At 53.7% G+C, this 20,015-nt stretch overlaps 1 protein-coding gene across 8 annotated transcripts in view; it reads right to left on the reverse strand.

The window, feature by feature from the left end:
- Celf5 (CUGBP Elav-like family member 5) overlaps positions 1-20,015 on the reverse strand; it is a 42,888-nt gene that overhangs the window by 21,821 nt on the left and 1,052 nt on the right. For all 8 annotated transcript variants that reach the window (XM_074054305.1, XM_074054304.1, XM_074054306.1 and 5 more), the window contains exon 2: positions 6,812-6,894. In XM_074054305.1, the coding sequence (XP_073910406.1) occupies positions 6,812-6,894 (83 nt within the window). The remainder of the gene's footprint in view (positions 1-6,811; positions 6,895-20,015) is intronic.

A 20,015-nucleotide genomic window follows, 5' to 3' on the forward strand; every position in this document is an offset into this window, starting at 1 on the left:
TTTGTTAACTGAGATGGGGTCTCACTAACTTTTTCCCAGGGTGACCTCAAATCGCAATCCTCCTGATCTCAGCCTCCCAAGCAGCTGGGATTATAGATGTAAGACACTGCACCTGGCCCTTAAAAAGTATTTTTTAAAGGCTGTGTTCTAATCTTAAAGAATGCTGTCCAGGATGCATTCGCACTGTGGAACTTTGCTTGCTAGGAGCTGGGAATCAGATATCAGAGGGGAGAGAGCTGCAACCCTCACCTTGCTGCGTCTTTGCTGAGTGACTTTGGGCAGCTTCCTTCCCCTCTCTGAACCATTCGGCCCAATGGGACTAACACAGCCCCTACCCCTGAGCTGAGGTGACAGCTAGATGAGGTCCCCCATGGAACTGGTGGCAATGCACAGCTCAGGCCCCTGTGAGACCCAGGGAGAGGGGGACATTGCTTGACTCCCAAGTTCCATAACTGGCATCAAGCTAAGCCACTTGGATGCTGTGGGATGCTATGTGTGCCCAATGTGAGCAGCACCCCAGGTCTCTTGCTTGTGTTACCCCAGGGCCATGTGTTTCAGTCACTGGGCATGGGGGCCTGTCCTATAAGGATGCCATCAGGAGAGCTCATAGCTGTGCAGACATCACAGAGCATGCTCACACTCACTAAGAAAGCCACACTAGATGGGTGCTGCACAACACACTAGCTGACCCCATTCTAGAACATTCTAAAGCCAAAACTCAGTTTCCGAGTCGCACTTGCCCCAATTCAAAGGTTCAGCAAACACATGGAGCCATTGGCCACCAGAGTGCGAGAGAAATAACATTTCCATCCTTGCAGGATTTTCTGTTGGACAGTGTTGGTCTAGAACAGGAATTGGTAAATGACAGCCCACAGTCCTATTCCGGCCCCAGACTTGTTTTTGTAAGTAAAGTTTTATTGGTACACAGCCATGTCCACTCACTCACATGTTGCCTATGGCTGCTTCCACACTTTGAGTGGCTGCCACAGGGCTCCAATGGCCTGCGAAATTGAAAATAGTTACCCTCTGATCATTTATGGGACAAGTGTCCTGACCCTTAGTTTAGAACATTCTAGAATGACACTGTCCAATATGAAAGTCATTGCCAGGGGTTATTCAGCACTGGTAACATATGAGATACGGAAAAGGAAATTTAAATTTCATTTTATTATGATTAATAACACTGTAAACGTAAGGCTAAAAGCTGACACCCCATTCCGTTCCTGGAAAACCCTTTCAGTTTAGAACTTCCCGGGTAAGAACTACTTTTTCGACCATCGGTTTCTCCAACTGCAAATACAGCTCCAGCACTGCAGAGACAGCGCCCAAACCTTCCTGAGCACGAGCCGTGAGGGGTTCTGCACACTTGGCACGGAAAAACGGAATATGAGATACCTCACCAGTGATTTTTCTATTGGCTTTCTGTGGAAACAATGAGGGTTTTGGACACATTGGGTCAAAAAGAAATACATCCTTAAAGTGAATTCCACCTTTAAAAAAAACTTTTACCTCGAAATGATGTGCCCATGAAATTCTAAATAACACATGAGGCTCACGTTATCTTTCTGTTGGATAAATGCTGTTCTAGAACATTCTCCACTCCCCATTCTCCTAGGCCTGCAGCGTGGACACTGGCCGGGTCATCCCTGTGGGGCGTCCTGAGCCCTGCAGGGTGCTGTGCAGTGTCCCTGACTTCCACCCACTCCATGCCAGGAGTTCCCCCAGGTGTGGCAGCTGTGAATGTCCCCAGGTGTGGCCCTGGGCCAGAAACACCCCTGCTCATCCCCACGTCTAACCTAACCTAAGCTGTCAGTCCACGAAGGCTCCCGAGTGTTCCCACACGTGACAGCATGCCTCTGTCTTGGTACGCTGTGTCTCCACACCACCCCCGTCCCCACCTCCATCTGTCCAAAGCCTCCATCGCTGCAGACCCAGCTCCACTGCTCCCTCCTCCAAGACGCTGCCCGGCTTGCCCTTCGCTAAAACCTTCACAGGACTATGGGGTCATCCCTGGTGACCTGTCCCTCGCCACCCTAACATCTGGCCATTCATTCATGCTGTAGTCACCCTCTGTTGTGAGCCAAATGGTGCCCACCAGAAGACATATGCATGTCCTGTCCCTGGGAACCCAAAATGTGACCTTATTTGGGAAAAGGTTCTTTCTTTGCCCATGGATTGAGGCAGGGGACCTTGAGATGAGGTCATCCTGGTTGAGGGGTGAGCCCCAATCCCCAGCGAGGTGTCTTTACAGGAGAAAGGAGGGGGGACATGAGAGAGAGGAGAGGCCATGGGAAGATGGCGCAGGGCTGGGAGGGGGTTGGGGATGGGTGTGGGGGATGGGCTCTCCCTGGGAGCCTCCAGAGGTGGCTTGAGCTTGGACTTCTGGCTTCCACACTGTGAGAGGAGGAAATTCCTATCACTTGATCAGCTGCCCTGGGACATGGAGACACCCAGCTTTGCCTCCTCTCACTTCAGCGATGGTCACATGGAAGCATCAGGTGCAGTCCTACCCAGGGCCTTTGCACCAGCTGTTCCCTCTGCCAGACATGCCCTCCCTCCTCTCTTTCAGATCACCCCCTCAGAGAGGTCTTCCCTAACCACCTCATCTAAACTGAACCCCCGTCCTGAGTCGTTGCTCTGAAAATTACCCCATTTAGTTTCTTGGCACTCTCCTCACCATTAGGAGCTGTCTCATTCTTGAGTCCTCTCTGTCCCTGTCCTGTGCTGCAGCTGGTACTTCATAAATGTTGCAGGAACCAATGGATGTTGGAGATCTGGCCTGGAATCTGGAGCCCAGGGTGCCCACTATAGGGGGAGGCAGAGCCAGACACAGAGCCCCCAACCCAGGGCTCAGGGATGGGCAGAAGGAGAAGGGATGTTCCCTCATATGCAGGTGGAAATTCTCCCATATAATGACAGCCCTCCAAGTTCTTGGGCAGGACCTGAGGGGCCAGGGCCCTGGCTAGTCCTCACTGTTCCAGGAGCAAGAACTTCTAGGATTTAGGAATGGCTGTGAACCAACATACAAGAGCTTTGACATTGCCAAAAATGGTATTTGATGTTGCCAAAAATAGTATCTGCTTCATGCCCTCACTTCTCAAAATCCCTCAGCCAAGTCAGGTGGAGGAGGCGATGCCCACAGGGAAGAGGCTTGTCCAAGATCACATGGCTCAGTGAGGCTGGAGCTGAAGTTTGACCTAAGGGGACCACAGAAGCAGAAGGGGGAGGAGGTGATGAAGGAAAACCTCGGGGAGCAGGATGTGGGGACCATGGGCTATGGGGGCGAGGGGAGGAAGGAGGGATTGCTGCCTAGGAATTGTAGAGAAAAACTGGTTTGAAAGAGGGTGTCAAGGGAAGTTTGAACCCTGCCAAGTGGGAGACTTGGGGACAGCTGGGGGAACTGTGTAGGAGATGGTGAGAGAGGTCTACCATAGTGCCTAGCAAAGAGAAGACAGGGGTATGGGTACGTGGGTAGATGAAAGCATGGGCAGATGGGTGGAAGGATGGATGGATGTGTAGATGGGTGGACAGTGGATGATGGATGGATGGCTGGATGGGTGGATGGATGAATGGGTGGGTGAGTGGGTGGGTGGGTGGGTGAGTAGATGGATGGATGGATAGGTGGGTGGATAGATGGATGGATTTTGAATGGTTGAATGGGAGGAAGAATGGGTGGGTGGGGGCATGGATGGATGGATGAGTGGGTGGGTGGATGGAAGGATGGGTGAGTGGGTGGATGGATGGATGGGCGGATGGATGGATGGATGGATGGGTGGATGGGCGGGTGGATGGATGGATGGATGGGTAGATGAAAGATGGATGGGTGAGTGGGTAGATGGGTGGATGGGTGGATGGAAGGATGGGTGAGTGGGTGGATGGATGGATGGGTGGATGGATGGATGGGTGGATGGAAGGATGGGTGAGTGGGTGGATGGATGGATGGATGGGTGGATGGATGGATGGGTGGATAGGTGGGTGGATGGATGGATGGGTGGATGGATGGATGGATGGGTGGATGGGCGGGTGGATGGATGGATGGATGGGTGGATGGGCGGGTGGATGGATGGATGGGTAGATGGTGGATGGATGGATGGAATGATGGGTGGATAAAAGGATAAATGGATAGATGAAAGATGGATGGGTGGGTGGGTGGGTGGGTGGGTGGATAGATGGATGCATTTTGGATGGTTGAATGGGAGGAAGAATGGGTGGGTGGGTGGGAGCCCCACAAGGAAGTAGCCCACCTGACTGAGGGGCACAGGACTCTAGCAGAGGCACTGGCCGCTAGCGTGGGGTCTGGGCTCAGAGCATGAAGATCTCAGCGTGAACTCTGGCTCACGGTTGGCCGGGCTCTGCATGAGTCGAATGTAGCCTGGCTTGCCTCTCTAGTTCCTCTCCCTCCCCCAACGCCACTCCACCCTGCGCCTTGGGCTCCTGCTAGAAGTGGTGGGAATAAAACACGCCCGATCCTGAGGCTGGGTCATAAGGGCTGCAGCTTCCTCCCTAGTCACTCTTGGGAACCTACTCTGGGGGAGGCCAGCCACCATATTGTGAGGATGCTTAAGAAACTCCATGGAGAGACTGATGGAATAAGGACTGAGGCCACGCAGCCACAGCAAGGGAGCCCGCTGGGAAGCAAGGTCCCGACCACGGTCAAACTCCAGCTGACATCTTGACTACAACCAAGATGTCAGGATCACATCAAAAGTTCAGCCCAAATGTCAGGTCCCTGGCAACTGTGAGACAGCCAGTGATTGTCACCGAAGCGCTGTGTTGTGCACCAAGTTGTCACACAGCAGTGGGGAGCTGGCACGGTCCCACGTCCTCAGAACTCAGTGCCCGGGGGAAGGGGGAAGAGGGGGGTAGGGGAGAAGAAGGTTGGGGAGGGGGGCAGGGTGGAGAAATGACCCAAACAATGTATGCACATGTGAATAAATGAGTAAAAAAAAGAAAAAAAAAGAACTTTGTGCCTGAGTGCTGACCTGGCTGGGCTGAGCCCGGCCTCCAGCTTCTGGCTGGCTTGGGGGGGCACTGGCAGAAGGTCACAGAAGGAAGAAGTGTGAATTTAGGGTATTTATTTAACAGGCTAGAGATCACTTTTTTTTTTTATGCTACTGGGGTTTGACCTCAGGGCCTTCACCTTGAGGCACTCCACCAGCCCTTTCTTATGATGGGTTTTTTCTGGGAGACAGTCTTGTGAACTATTTGCCCAGGCTGGCTTCAAACCATGATCCTCCTGACCTCTGACTCCTGAGTAGCTGGGATTACAGGCGTGAGCCATTGGGCCCAGCTGCAATAACATATTTCTTGTGGAAAGAGAGGGTGAGTTATTATAAAAGGAGTGGGACTGTCTGCTCCTTCCCTCTGGACTTCCTGATTCTTCATAGGCTCCCACCACTGCGATGTCATCCTCCATGAGGACCTCACAAGAGCCAAGCTAATGCTAGCACCATGCCCTAACTGTGAGCTAACTAACCCTCTCTGCTTTATTACAGTTCCCAGTCTCGTGTATGTCATTATAGTAACAGAAACAAAACTAATACAGTACGTTACAGGTTTCTTCTAAAATGTCATTTCTGGGCTGACAGGGTGGCTCAAGTGGTAGAGTGCCTGTGTAGCAAGCATGAGGCCCTGAGTTCAAACCCCAGTACTGCCAAAAGAATCCATCAATAAATAAAAAATGTCATTTCCTCAGAGCAGGCCTCTATGACCACCTTCTCTGCAGTTTCTTCCCCCACCCTGACCTGTTACATTCTTCCAGTGCCAAAGATCAGAAAGGTTAAGTCCCCAGCTCACCATCACACAGCAAGGACACAATGGAACAGAGCACCACGGTGCATCTCCTTGGCCTGAGCCACATCACACCCCCATTTGGGGCTTTTTAGTCTTCAAAAAGAGGCTGGGGTATGCCCTACGACCTTTTGATATTTATTGAGAGCCAAGCCAAACTCAAGCCTTGGCTTCCTATCCCCAGAAGGAGCACCTCAGATTTCCTCCCACTGTCTGCAAAGCACTGATGGCTACCAATGCTGCTGACTGCCCTGGAGGCTGAAGGGTCCCTGGGAGTTCCAGAGGGAAGGCTGGACCCCCAGAGGTCTCAGGCAGGATGCCCAGTGCACTGTGTTCCTTGGATTTCCATCAAGAAGCACTGCCTGTAGTCCTGGATTGCTGGCTGTGGGGCCACCAACCTTCACCGGCAGCAGGGACCTCCTGCCCACCCAAAGAGGACAGGGCCGACAGGAGGACAGACCAGAGACCATGCCCGAGCCAGCACCTGCACAGATGGAAAGACCACCCAGCCTGCATCAGGAGGCAGTAGCTCCGTCTGTTCCACAGGGACATGTAGCTCTATTTCCCCTTCTATGGGACAAGCAGGCAGGGTCTAGACTCTTCCCTGCAGCACACAGCCCCCGAATGTCCCATCCTACCCCCTCCCTGCCTCTCTTCCTCCCTCTGTCCCCTCACTCCCTCTGCGCCCGGCACACAGGCTTCCTCTGCTCTCCCAACACATTGAGCTTGACCCTGCTCCAGGGCCTTGGCACAGGTCGTACCTTCTGCCTGTACATGCTTCCTCATCTTTTAGTCTCAGTCCAATGACGCATGCTGGCCAGATATGCTTGTGCAGTATACAACCTGTGCAACCGTACACAACCACTCTCCTGTGAAACAGTGTCACAGCATGCAGTAGGCTTTAAATGTTCATTCTGTCCAGAGGCACACGGACTTCACAGCTGACCCCAGGAAGGACCTGGGCCCCCTGGCTTGGAGTGACACTTCTGTCCCCTCCTTCCAGATACCGCGCAGGACTCACCCCGGGCAAGGTCTTCTGCTCGTGCAGGGCAGTCTGAGCTTTGATGGCGGAGTCCCTGGCACAGTAGGTGAGGAAGGCACAGCCTGAGGGGTGGGGAGAAATAGTAGGTGAGAGAAGAGGAAACGCACAGCAGTGACTCACCAGGGCGCCAAGGTGAACATAACCGATGGATGGACACACAGCATGGTCCGTCCATATGGTGGAATATTAGTCAGCCACGAACAAGACGAGGCTCTGACACACACCACAACACGGAAGGACCCCGAGGACACGGTGCTCAGTGAGAGAAGCAGACCACACACAAGCCCCCAGCCTGTGACTCCATTGATAGGACACGTCCAGGACAGGGAATCCGGAGACAGGAAGTGGACTTGTGGGTGCCAGGGCTGGGGAGGGGACAGGAGTTGGTGTTTAATGGGGACAGAGCTTCAGCATGACATGGAAAGTTCTGGAGATGGCTCAGCCCTCCCTCCTTCCCCCAGCTATGCACCCCAAAGAGTGACTGGGGAAGAGGGAGGGAGGAGGCCTGCCCAGATACTAAGAGGGCTAAGGGAGGCGAGGCCCACGTGGCGGAGGGAAGGGACGCAGGGGTCCCAGTGCGTAGGGAGGGGCGGCTGCCACTGCCGGCTGCGAGGCCTTGCATCATCCGCTGCCTCGCTGGGCTTCAGTTTCCCCATCAGAGACGAGGCTGGGAGATGACAGGGGCAGTGGGTGTGGCACAGTGGGAAAAGGCAGGGCCAATCAGGAGAGGCGAGGGGCGGGGCCAACCCTAAAGTGGTCCAGAGCTGGGCTGTGATTGGGTGCCGTCCTGGGGTGGGCGTGGCAGGTGGAAGAGCAGAGACGAGGGCTGACAGTGTAGCCCAGTGGTGAGCGCTTGCCCAGGAGCACCAGACCTTAGGCTCATCCCCGGAGCCGCAAAAGTTAATTAATTTATTAATAAAAAATTTAAAGAGAGACCGGAAAGAAACAAGCTGAGAGAAGAGAAGCCTCCAGGAAAAGGCCAGTGAGCTCAAGGCCCCTCGAGAGACGCTGGCCCAGGCTGGGTGGGGGGCGGCAGACAAGGGGTCTGGGGCCTGGGGTAGGCGCAGGGCTGCGGCCCCCAGCCTCTGTCCCTCTGCAGCCTGCCTGTGCAGCCCCCCAACGGCTGCCCTGCTGCGCCAAGCTGAGGCCCGGGGCCTCTCCTGCGTGGTCCCGGGAAGCGCTCCGAGGGGCCACGTCCAGCCCCGGGAGCTCATTAAAGCTGTGCTCGTCACCACGGCTCCACGGGCTGCTCCTGTCCCCTGCTCTAAGTCGCCTGGAGCCCTGGGCAGGGAGGCGGGCGCCAGGCAGGGCTGAAAATGGTTTGAGGTGGCCAAAAACCACGGAAGTCCTCAGAATTCTGGGTACATAGTTCCAGAAATGGAGAGCGGAACCAGAAGAGGGGCTTGGGCACCTGTGCGCAGCAGCGTGATTTACCATGGACAAAGCGAGGTCGCCCGGTGGATGGGTGAGTGAAGGTCCCTCTGCACAATGACATATTACTCAGCATTAAAAAGGAACGGAGTGGTGACACGCACTACTTCATGCATGGACCTTGGAAACTTCATGCTCAGGGTGGGGGGAAGCCAGTCGCAGAGGACACACACTGCAGGACGCCACTCTCGGGTCCCTAGAGTCACAGAGCCACAGAGACAGGAAGTAGGATGGTGGTGCCAGGGGCTGGGAGGGGAGAAGGGGATTAGTGTTAATTGTTGATGGGACAGAGCTTCAGTGTGGGGACATGGAAGGTTCTAGAGGTGGACGGTGGGGACGGCGGCACAGCCATGGGAGTGCCCAGGGCCACTGAGCTGTGCGTTGATCTTGGAGAAGATGGCCGATTTTAGGCTGGGCATCTTTTACTACAACTACCTTCCCAAGGTGCAGAACGTAAATTAGGATGTGACAAGTATAAAGCCATGTCATCATCTCCCAGACCAAGAGACAGAACATGCCAGGTGCTGGTGGCTCACGCTGTAATCCTAGACATTCGGGAGGCTGAGATCAGGGTATCACGGCTCAGGGCCAGCCCAGGCAAACAGTTCTCAAGACCCCATCTCCAAAATAAACAGAGATGTGGCTCAAACGGAAGAGCACCTGCTTTGCAAGCACAAAGCCCTGAGTTCAAACCCCAGTGCTGCCAAGAAAGAGGAGGAGGAGGGGGAGGAGGAATAGAATGTGGCAGTCTAAACACACTGACTTCTTTCACCAACGGGTGGTTGCATACATCGGGGCTTGGTTCCTTTATCTCGCTGTGTAGCCATTTCTGATAGGAATGCACTCCCGGTTATATGACCATCCGCCTGTGGACAGGCACCTGGGTGCTTTGCTGCTTGGGACTGTTACAAACAAAGCAGCCAGGAGGACATTTCTGTCTATGTTTCTTCTTTTTTTTACACTGAGACAAGGTCTCACTACATAGCCCAGTCTGTCCTTGAATTTACCATCTTCCTGCCTCAGCCTCCCGAGTGCTGGGATTACAGGCATGTACCACCACGCCCAGCTTTGTGTATTTTAATGCACAAAAGCATCTGCAGGAATAGAACTGCTACTCATAATATAGGTTTTTATTTAACTCTTATCAATTCTTTCAGACGGCTTTCCAAAGCGGATTGGACCAGTATCTGATCCCACCAAGAGTGTACAAGAGATCTATTCCAATAGCAAGATCTCTGGCCTTCTAAATGTTAGCCATTGCAGGGATGGTGTATTTCACTGAGGCTTTAATGCTCATTTGGATAGTTACTAAGAAAGTTGGCTACCTCGTTGCTTTGGAGGAATTCATAGGATCTGTGTGCTGTGCTGTTTTGGGTACAAGGGAGGCAAACATCTATCATTCTGGGCTTGCCTTCCTAGTCACAAAATTTCTATTTTCTAAATTTTATTTCTTAAGTTCTTCAGGAAAGGAATCCTGCCAAGACAATTGGCCTTAAGGCCTCACAGAAATCAGGCATGATTGACAAGAAACTGGGCTGCGGGCAGATGTTAAGTCAATAACCTTCCTCTTTTTCTCCTGTGAAGTCCTTGTCTGTGGGACTTGGAGAGTGGTGGCCCTGGGAAGGTAGAGCTGGGTCTCCCAAGCCACCTTGACATCCATCAGCTCCTCGATCTGGGGCTTTGCAGGGATGGGGGAAGAAAAACCAAAGAAAATCCCACAAAGCCTGAAGGCCGCTGTCCCTGGTGCTGAAGTCCCTCTGTGGGCTTCTCTGGTCTCTGGACAGTGCCTCTTCCTGGCATTTCCTCATCTAGTTACTAAAAATGTGTGATACCCACCCATTTCTGCATAAATAGAGCCTTGAATTATGGCTTTGTCACGATCTGGCCTGTGTGCCTCCCCTCAAATTCCTATGTTGAAGTGCTGACCCCCAGCACCTGGAAATGAGTTTATTTAGAAAAGGGGTCACTGCAGGTGCAATTAGTTAAGATGAGGTCACCAGAGTGGGCCTCCAATCCAACAGGACTGGTGTCTTTATAAAAGGGGATTTCTGGCACTCAGGAGACTGAGGCAGGAGGATCCTATGTAGCCTGGGCTACATAGCAAGACCTTGTTTCAAAATAAATAAAATAAAATAAAAAGGGGAGGTTTGGACACAGTGGCACCCACAGGGAGAGCTCCATGTAGAGATGGAGGCAGAGGTGGGGGGACCCCAGGAACACCAACCATGGCCAGAAACCAGCAGAAGTGGGAGGTCACAAGGAACCAGCCCCACACTCAGGCTTCCAGGCCCCCAAAACTGAGAGAATTGATTTCTGTTGTTCAGCTGCTGAGTCTGTGGTGTGCTATGATGACAGCAGACAGGTCCAATTCCACATCAGCCACTTAGAGGAATATTAACAAAGTTCTTTTTCTTTCTTACTTTTTTTCTGTACTGAGGTTTGAACTCAGGGCCTCGAGCTTGCTCAACAGGCGCTCAATTGCTTTACTTATTTTGCAAGTAGGATTTTTCCCAGGGACCATTCTGAAACTGCCATCCTCTTACCTACATTTCCTGCATAGCTGGAATTACAGGAATGCACCAACACACCCAGCTTGTTGATTGCTACTTTTTGCCCAGGCTGGCCTCAAACCATGATCCCCCTGATCTCTGCCTAATTGAGATTACAGGCGTGAGCCACCACACCTAGCCCTAAATTCTTTTTTTTTTTTTAATGGTTCTGGGGGTGGAACCCAGGGCCTCACACATGCTAGGCAAGCACTGTGCCACTGAGCCATACCCTATCCCTCTTAAACCCATTTTACGGAGGGGGAAACTGAAGATCTGGCCATAGAGTCATCTGTCCCCAGGACCACACAGTGATGGGGACCAGAAAGAGGGAGGGTGTAAACCCTGGAGGTCTGACACCAGCTCATTCTGAGTGCTTTAAAACGATGGTCACTGTGCCAGGCACTCAGTTCCAGGACCCGCTCTTCTTTCCAAGATTTAAAAAAAATTTTTTTGCAGAATTCTATGGTAGTCTGCACTCTAGGGAGGAAGTGAAGCTCACAGAAGCAAAGCCACTTTCCCCAGCCTGCAGAGCAGGTAAGGGGTGGGGCTGTCATTTGAACCCAGGGCCATCACCATGATGCTGTCACTCCTGTCCAGTGCACTGGGGAGCTTTGAGTCCTGGGGTGTGGAGTGGTGGTGGAGGGACCCGATTATTATTGAGCGGCCTTCAGGGCACTTACGAGATCATTGAATGCAACCTTTATTCCAGTCTAGACGTGGAGGTTCCTCAACGGCACAAGCCCCCCGGACATGAGGCTCTGACCCCTGAGGGGCCAGGTGGGGAACCCCAGAGCCTCCAGTAGTGAGAAGGTCCCCACCAGACAGATGAAGAGGAAAGGCGCAGAGTGACCCAGGTCATGCACAGGGGGTGGCAGTGGCCGACCCCAGCCCTAGGGGCACTCTCTCTGGGGATGGGGCAGAGGTGGCTGTAACCTCTGTGGCAGCAGACCTTTGCTCAGTGATGGGACAAGACCCCAGGCTATTGGGTGATGTGGATGCTCTCCAGCTAGGGAGAGGCAGAGCCACGCACACACACGTGTGGTCAGCCCGGGGCACAGACAGGCCTGTAGGGCTGGGAGGTGCCCAGGGGGTGAGGTATGGCTGTGCCATTGGAGGGACAGGGGAGAAGGGGAGACACAGGGCTGGGCACAGTGGCTCATGCCTGTAATCCCAGCTATTCTGAAGGTGGAAATTGGGAGGATTGAGGTTCTAAGCCAGGCTGAGACCCCATTCTCAGCCAATGGCTGTTGCACTCATCTGTCATCCCAGCTTTATGGGGAGGAACAAACAGGAGGACTGCTGTCCAGGCCGACCAGGACATAAATGTAAGACCACAAAAGTCCTAGCTGGGTGCTGGAGGCTCACACCTGTAATCCTTGCTACTCAGAAGGCAGAGGTCAGGAGGATCATGGTTTGAAACCAGCCCTGGGCAAACAGTTCTGTGAGACCCTATCTCGAAAAAAACCCTTCACAAAAAAGGGCTTGGGGGAGTGGTTCAAGGAGCAGGCCCTGAGTTCAAGCCCCAGTACTGCCAAGAAAGGAGGAGAAGCAGAAGGCAGACTCAGGCACAGAGGGGAGGCCACACGCAGACAGAGGCAGAGGCTGTAACGATGCAGCCACAGCCCAGGACCACCTTGTGCCTCAGATGCTGGCAGATGCAGGCAGGGCCTTGCAGGGGGCATGGCCCTGCCAACCTGGATATGGGGACTTCTGGGCTCCAGAACCAGGAGAATCAAATACCCACTGTTTGATTCTCTGTTTGATCTGCTATCACAGCCCTAGACAGTAACACAAGGTGGGGACCAGAGAGGCTTGGGGAAATTAGGTAGAGGTCCCCCTAAGACTGGTGACAAGTATCAGTTGCTACACAAGCAGTAAGGCCCCAGTCCTCCCTGGAAACCTCATCTTCTCACCAGCTATTTTTGTCTCAGTGCTATGGATGAGGGAACCAAGGCTCAGAGAGGCAGAGCAGCTTCCCCAAGGCCACACAGCAAATAAAAAACAACCTCTGGGTTTGAACTCAAAGGTCTTCTGAGTTACAGAAAATTCTAGAGCATTTGAAATGACTTAAGTTACTGAAGCTTGTTACACTAACCTAATAACGTAAAAACAAACACATACGTGCACAAAGTTAGACATGAAAAGGAAAAAGGGCCAGGTGTGGTGCCTATGCCTGTGATCCCAGCTACACAGAGGCGTAGGTCGGAGGATGGAGGCGCAGGATGGCTCTGGGCAAAAATGACACCCTTTCTGAAAAGTAACTAAGGTGGGAGAGCACCTGCCTAGCAAGTGCGAGGTCCTGAGTTCAAACCCCAGTAACCACTGAGAAGGTGGGGAGGGAGGGAGAGAGTAGGAGGAGGAGGAGGAGGGGGAAGGGGAAGGGGAGGATGGGGAGGAGGAGGAGGGAAATGGGGGGAAGGAGGAAAGAGAGAAGAAACTTACATTGGTTTTTCCTTCTTATTATTCATAGTCCCTATTTTCATGGGTAAATCTGAGATTTTTGTCACTCATCTGGGGCCTTGGTAGACCTGGGGTCTGAGGCTGGACAGACACTGGTGGTGCTCCTAGGTGCCCCACACACAACCCCAGTCACTTCCCCTACTCGCTGACCTTTGAAGCCGCCATTTCCTTGGCCTTGCCTGGCTTATTTTTCCTTGGTGTTCATTTACTCCCCTCACTGGACGGTGGGTCCCTGAGATCCAGGACAGGGCATGTCCTGGCCATTGCCAAGGTCTCCAGTGCCTGGTATGGGATCAGCACACAACACAGACTCAAGACAATGGTGACCACTTCTTACAACTACTACCTGGTCCCACGGCCTCCTTGTTCACCTGGACCAGAGCAGTCCCCACCTCCTGTCCCCACCTCTCAGCCTCATCCCCTGCTGTCTGTCCTCCCCGCAGCAGATAGGGGGCGCCCATGAGCAACCAGCCCTGTCCCCTCCCTGCCTCACTCCTCCCTCACTTTCCCTCACTCTCCCTCTCTCCCCCTGCTCCAGCCACACGGGCCTCCTCACTATTCCTCCAACACACCAAGCTCAGTCCTGCCCCAGGGCCTTTGCACGTGCTGTGCCCTCTACCTTGAATGCCTTTTTCTTGGCTTTACATCAACAGCCTTCTCATCTGTCATTCAGGACTCATCTCAAATGTCACAGCATCATAGAGGACATCTTGGCTGCTGAGGTAAGCTGCCATCTCCCAACACACACCATAACGTTTTTCATTGCAACTCACACCTATTAAATTGTATTTATTCATCTGCTAGTTTGCCACTCTGATGCCGAGAATTGCTTTGTGTACCCAGAACCCAGCCTAGTCCTGGTACACAGGACAGACGTAGTTACTGCCCAGCAATTCATGGAGGACGCCAACAGTGTGCAAAAGAAGGCTCACACTCACTGTATGGATCATATTATGTAAGTAAGTCTACTTTTTACAACTGTTCTGCAAGACAGCTATTGGTATTCTTGTACACATAATTTGCTAAGGTTGAAAAAAGTTGAGATAACATATCCAAAATCTCACAGAAAGAAAACAGCAGAGCCGGGACTAGGAGCCAAGTCTGTCAGACCACACAGGAAGTAATGGTCCACATTCACCAGTGAGGAGGGCGGTGTGAACACCCAGGAAGTCCCTTCTTCCTCCACCCACTCAGCATCTATCCAGCCATCCATCTAACCACCATCCATCCATCCATCCACCTATTCACCCACCCAACTATCCATCAATCCATCCACCTACTCACCCATCCATACATACACACCCCTCTATCCACCCATTCACCCACCCATCCACCCACCATCCATCCATCCATTCATCCATCCATCCACCCATCCATCCACCCATCCACCCCTCCACCCATCCATTCATCCACCCATCCATCCATCCACCCATCCACCCACCATCCATCCATCCACCCACCCATCCATCCACCCATCCACCCACCATCCATCCATCCACCCCTCCACCCACCATCCATCCATCCATCCACCCATCCACCCATCCATCCATCCACCCACCATCCATCCATCCATCCACCCATCCATCCATCCATCCACCCATCCATCCATCCATCCACCCACCCATCCATCCATCCATCCCTCCACCCACCATCCATCCACCCACCCACCCATCCACCCCTCCACCCATCCATCCACCCATCCATCCATCCATCCACCCCTCCACCCATCCATCCACCCATCCATCCATCCATCCACCCATCCATCCACCCATCCATCCACCCATCCACCCACCATCCATCCATCCATCCATCCACCATCCATCCATCCATCCATCCACCCACCATCCATCCATCCATCCACCCACCATCCATCCATCCATCCACCCACCCATCCACCCATCCACCCTTCCATCCATCCATCCATCCACCCATCCACCCATCCATCCATCCATCCATCCACCCACCCATCCACCCATCCACCCTTCCATCCATCCATCCATCCATCCATCCACCCACCCATCCACCCATCCATCCTTCCATCCATCCATCCATCCACCCATCCACCCATCCATCCATCCATCCATCCACCCATCCACCCACCATCCATCCATCCACCCATCCATCCACCCACCATCCATCCATCCATCCACCCATCCACCCATCCACCCATCCATCCATCCACCCATCCACCCACCATCCATCCATCCATCCACCCATCCATCCATCCATCCATCCACCCATCCATCCACCCACCATCCATCCATCCATCCATCCACCCATCCATCCATCCATCCATCCACCATCCATCCATCCATCCATCCACCCATCCATCCACCCATCATCCACCATCCATCCACCCATCCATCCACCCATCCATCCATCCACCCACCCATCCACCCATCCATCCACCCACCATCCATCCATCCATCCACCCACCATCCATCTATCCATTCATCCATCCACCCATCCATCATTCATCATCCACCCATCCACCCACCATTCATCCATCCATCCACCCATCCATATCTGCGTCCATCAATTCATACACCCACCTCTCTGCCCCACCCACACCCTCTCTCCTCACACCCTGTTCATCTGCATACCCCACTTCAATATGGCAAGTAAGACACAGCCAGCCTCCACTGAGGTCTTAGGTTAGTCATGTGACCATGAACCCAAACCAAGTGGACTATCATTAGGTGAATGTTTCCAAACCTATCAGCCCCTCCTTCTAGCTCTGGAGACATTCAAGTCCAAGAACAGAGAGCCTCCCTGATGGCTTTGACCCTGAGTCTCTGCTTCCACAGTCACATCTTACTCTCTCTCTCTTCTCCCTCCACAGTGGGTCAGGGCTCAGGCTGGGAGGCACAGAATCCACCAGTGCTGCTGTGTGAACTTGGGCTGCACGTTGCCCTCTCTGGGCTCCAATCTCCTCCCAATCCCTGTGGAGGAGGTAACTCAGTTCTCTAAGAAACCTTGTAATCGGAACCTGTATCTGATTCTTTGTCTTCCTCTCTTCCTCTCTGATGGACTTCGACCCAACTGGGTCTAGGAAGTGCCATATCTTAAACAAGGCTGGGAGGCATGGAGGCAGGGGAGACTGGTGGCAGCAATGGTAAAATAGGTATGAAGTTCTCTTTCCATGCAGGTATGAGTTCCTCCCTGCTCTAAACTCTTCCATGGCTCCCTACTGCCCTCAGGAAAGAGTATGAGCTCAATCCAGCATCAGTGAATCCAGCCTGTTGGCTCTCCAACCTCAACCCTCACCTAATTCCTCCTTTTCTCCAGCAGCTCCACCTCCAGCCCCCAGGCCCTGGCAACCCCAGTTCCCTCTGCTCGATGCTGGGCTTTGTGACCACCCTAGCTCCCAGAACATAACAATTGTCTGTGACTGGATAGATGAAGTGCCTTCTCCACCTGGAAAGCTCCTATCTATTCTTCAAAGCCCCAGTTCTAATGCTCCTCCTCCATGCAACAAGATTCCCCAGGCAGAGCTTCCCTTCCTTATCCAGTTCCCTCAACTCGGTCCCTCTCTCTGACCTAACTCTCACCTCTGGATGTGTCAATGTTTAGCTCTGGCCTCAGCTCTCCTATACTTAGTAAGGTCTTTTGGGAAGTTGTTGGTTGAATGAATGAATGAGTGAAAGAATGAATGGATAGATGAATGAATGAAGCTACTGGGTGTTCTCAATGGCCAAGGCCTTACTTGCCAATAAGAGTGAAAGACAGAATCACAGTCTCTCAGAGACTGTTGGTTCTAACCTCGAAGCCACACCCCTCAAAAGACCCCCACATAAGAGGGGGTCCTTGGGGGTCCCAAGACCTTTGCTGCTTTCTTACCAGGGCATCCTCCCCCACACTGAGATTCTTGGTGAGGTGACCCCTGGGCCTTTGCACATTCTGTTCTCTCTGCCAGAAACACCTTTCTCTATCCATACACGTTTCTCATGCCTCAGGTCCCGGCTTCTTCCCAGTGACCAGACACAAGCGTCACTAAAATCCTCATCCTTGCTCCTTGGCCTCCTTTAAGCGCCAGGCCTCATCACAGGCTTCATCGAAGCCAGCTGGGGAAACTGAGGCACCCAATGGAGAGGGCCTGGCTGGAAGCCACAGCGCCTCTAGTGAGAGTCCCATGCAAATCTCAGTGGGTCAGCCCTGGCAGCTTGTCCCCAAGCCCCCTGCCACTGTCCCCCCCTGCTGCCCCACCATGGAAATCCAACTGCTGCTTGGGTTCCCCCCAGCCCGGGGCTGGCGTCACACTCAGAATCTCAGGCCTGCGGGGCTCTCACCGCCTCAGCCTCCCCCTCCCCCGAGGCGCGGTGGCAGCTGGCGTTCCTATGGAAACCACAGGCCATGCCCGGCCCCCGCCACACCGTCCTGCGCTCAACCTCCGCTTTAAGACAAATATTGTCATTAACATGCAAATGTATATGCGATTACCATAAGTGGGGGACCCGCGGCAGCCTGCGGCACTAGACAGTCCCTTCCCTGGGCCAGAGTGGACGATAATATGCAGCCCCCATGGCGGGGGGGCTCACAGACCCCTGGGAGGGGGGAGGGTGTCCAAGGGGGTCTGTCCTCCCCCCGGACAGAGGACTGAAAGGGACCAGAAGGAACCTCAGTTCCAGCCACAGATTTGGCTTGAGCTCCCTGGCTGGAGTGGGGGTCCCAGGGAGACCCCACTCTCTGGGGGGTTGGGGTGGGGCCCCCCTGCCCCCTCCTCCATCTCTCTTTTCTTTCAGTCCCCTTTCCTCTCCCTCTCTCCCTGTCCCTGTGTCTCTCCTCTCAGTTCTCACTGTCTCTGTCTCTTAAAACCAAGAACCACTCAGGGGGGCGTCTGCGTTCTGCTGAAGACCCCTCCCCGCCGCCCCCATCCTGCCCTCCTCTTCACCTTGGCTCCAGCCCCTAGGCTGCCCTGCTCCACCCCTGGCCTTGGCTGGCGGGTGTCAGGGTGGCTTCCCCTCCCCCACATCATCTTTGGGGCCTCCCCTGTCAATTAGGTGGGGATCCGTGACACCTTTACCCCCCACAAACACTTCTGTTTTCCCTCACCTGGGAGAAGAGCAGGTGGGAGATGGAGGCCAGCCTCAGTTTCCCTGAAATGTGCTGACTCTCTGAAGCTGTCCCATGCTGTCCTCACTGTGGGGGATTAAACACTCTCCATGAAGGATGGGATGGCATAGGCAGGGTAACAATGATGCGGACGGTCCTCTCCACACTGGGTGCCAGGTATCCGTGTGATGCACACAGGACACTCTCACTGCACCCCACTGTGGCCCCCGCAGCTTCCCTGGTGTCCAGCCTCGTGGGATCCCCCAGCATCCGGGGACTTTGAGGCTCTCACAGGTCTTGCTGCCTGTGAAAGAGATTTTCTCTCCATTCCAGGAGGCCACCCCACAGCTCTGAGACACCTCAACGTGGCTCCCCAGAAATGAAGCCAAGTGAGTGCTGGCAGGACATGCCTGGCTCCCTTCTCTCCCCATTCATCGTTCTACCTCTGTTTGGCTGACGCCCAGAGAGGGGCAGCCACTGGCCAGAAGTCACACAGCTGAGCCCCAACCGCAGGCTTTGATCACGGTTCCTGACACCCCTGTCTCCTGCTTGCTCCACAATGCTCTCACAGCAGGCAGCCAGGTGACATCCAAGTGAGGGTCCACTGTCCCCATGGGAATGAGGAGGGACGCTGCTGGACCCACTTTTGACACAAGAGGAGTCTCTCCCTCATTACTCCTGGACGCTGAACCCGACTACCTCAGGTCCCCCAAAATGTGAAAAAGTGGACATCGGCGGACACCAGATTCCCAACTGTCACCTCCCAAGGAAAGAGCCTGAATGCCAAAGCCCGTGAGGCATGCCTGCACACCTCAACATTCTCCAACCAGAAAAAAAACCGTAACTGCTCCACCGATTCTGGAGAAACTGGGGCTCAGGCAGCCTCCCCACCCCTTACCTGTTCCCTGCCCAGGATCTGCACGAGAGATGTTTTAAATGACAGAGATGGGACCACAGGGATGGTCCACCCCAGCACCCATCTCTCTCCCTAACCCAGACCTCACCCACTACGCTGCATAGCAACGTGTGGGGGGCACATGTGGACAGCCCCCCTCTCCAATCAGAATCTTTCTAGAAGTGGGCGCTTCAGATGGACCAGTGGGCCTAACTTAGGGGCCGACCATGAGCCCCTCTCTGTCTTTGGCCAGAGGCAGGAGTTAGATTTCTCAGCAGCCCTCCCTTTTTTTTTTTTTTTTTGGTGATGTAAACCATTACTAAGCGATGGGGGATGGAAGGGGGGGGTCTTCCCTCCCCCTCCAGGGGCCAGCTAGAGGGTCTGCCTTGAAGTGACAAAGCCTGAGATCCATCCCACCAGACCTTCCCTGTGGCCAGCATGAACTCCTCATTCATTCATTCATTCATTCACTCACTCACTCACTCATTCAACAAACATGTATTCATGGTCACCATGAGGCAGAGAGGAGGTATGGGAACAAACTGAGTCTGAAATAGGTCATAAGCCCAGGTCTATGTCTAAGGCCTCTCTGGGGTCTTGCTGGAGGATGGGGACCCAAGTATGTCCATCATAGAGCCTTTGCTGCCCCTGCTTCCCCCGCCCCCAGCCCCTAACACCTGATAGGAGAGCTTGTCACCGCGGCCCAAATTCAGACCTGAGCCCATGATCAGAGCCCAGAGCTGGGGCCACCATCACCAGGCACCCCCTCCAGGGACGCCATCAGAGGGTGAAGCAG

Source organism: Castor canadensis, chromosome 14 (genome assembly GCF_047511655.1).
Source record: "Castor canadensis chromosome 14, mCasCan1.hap1v2, whole genome shotgun sequence".
Taxonomy (NCBI): domain Eukaryota; kingdom Metazoa; phylum Chordata; class Mammalia; order Rodentia; family Castoridae; genus Castor; species Castor canadensis.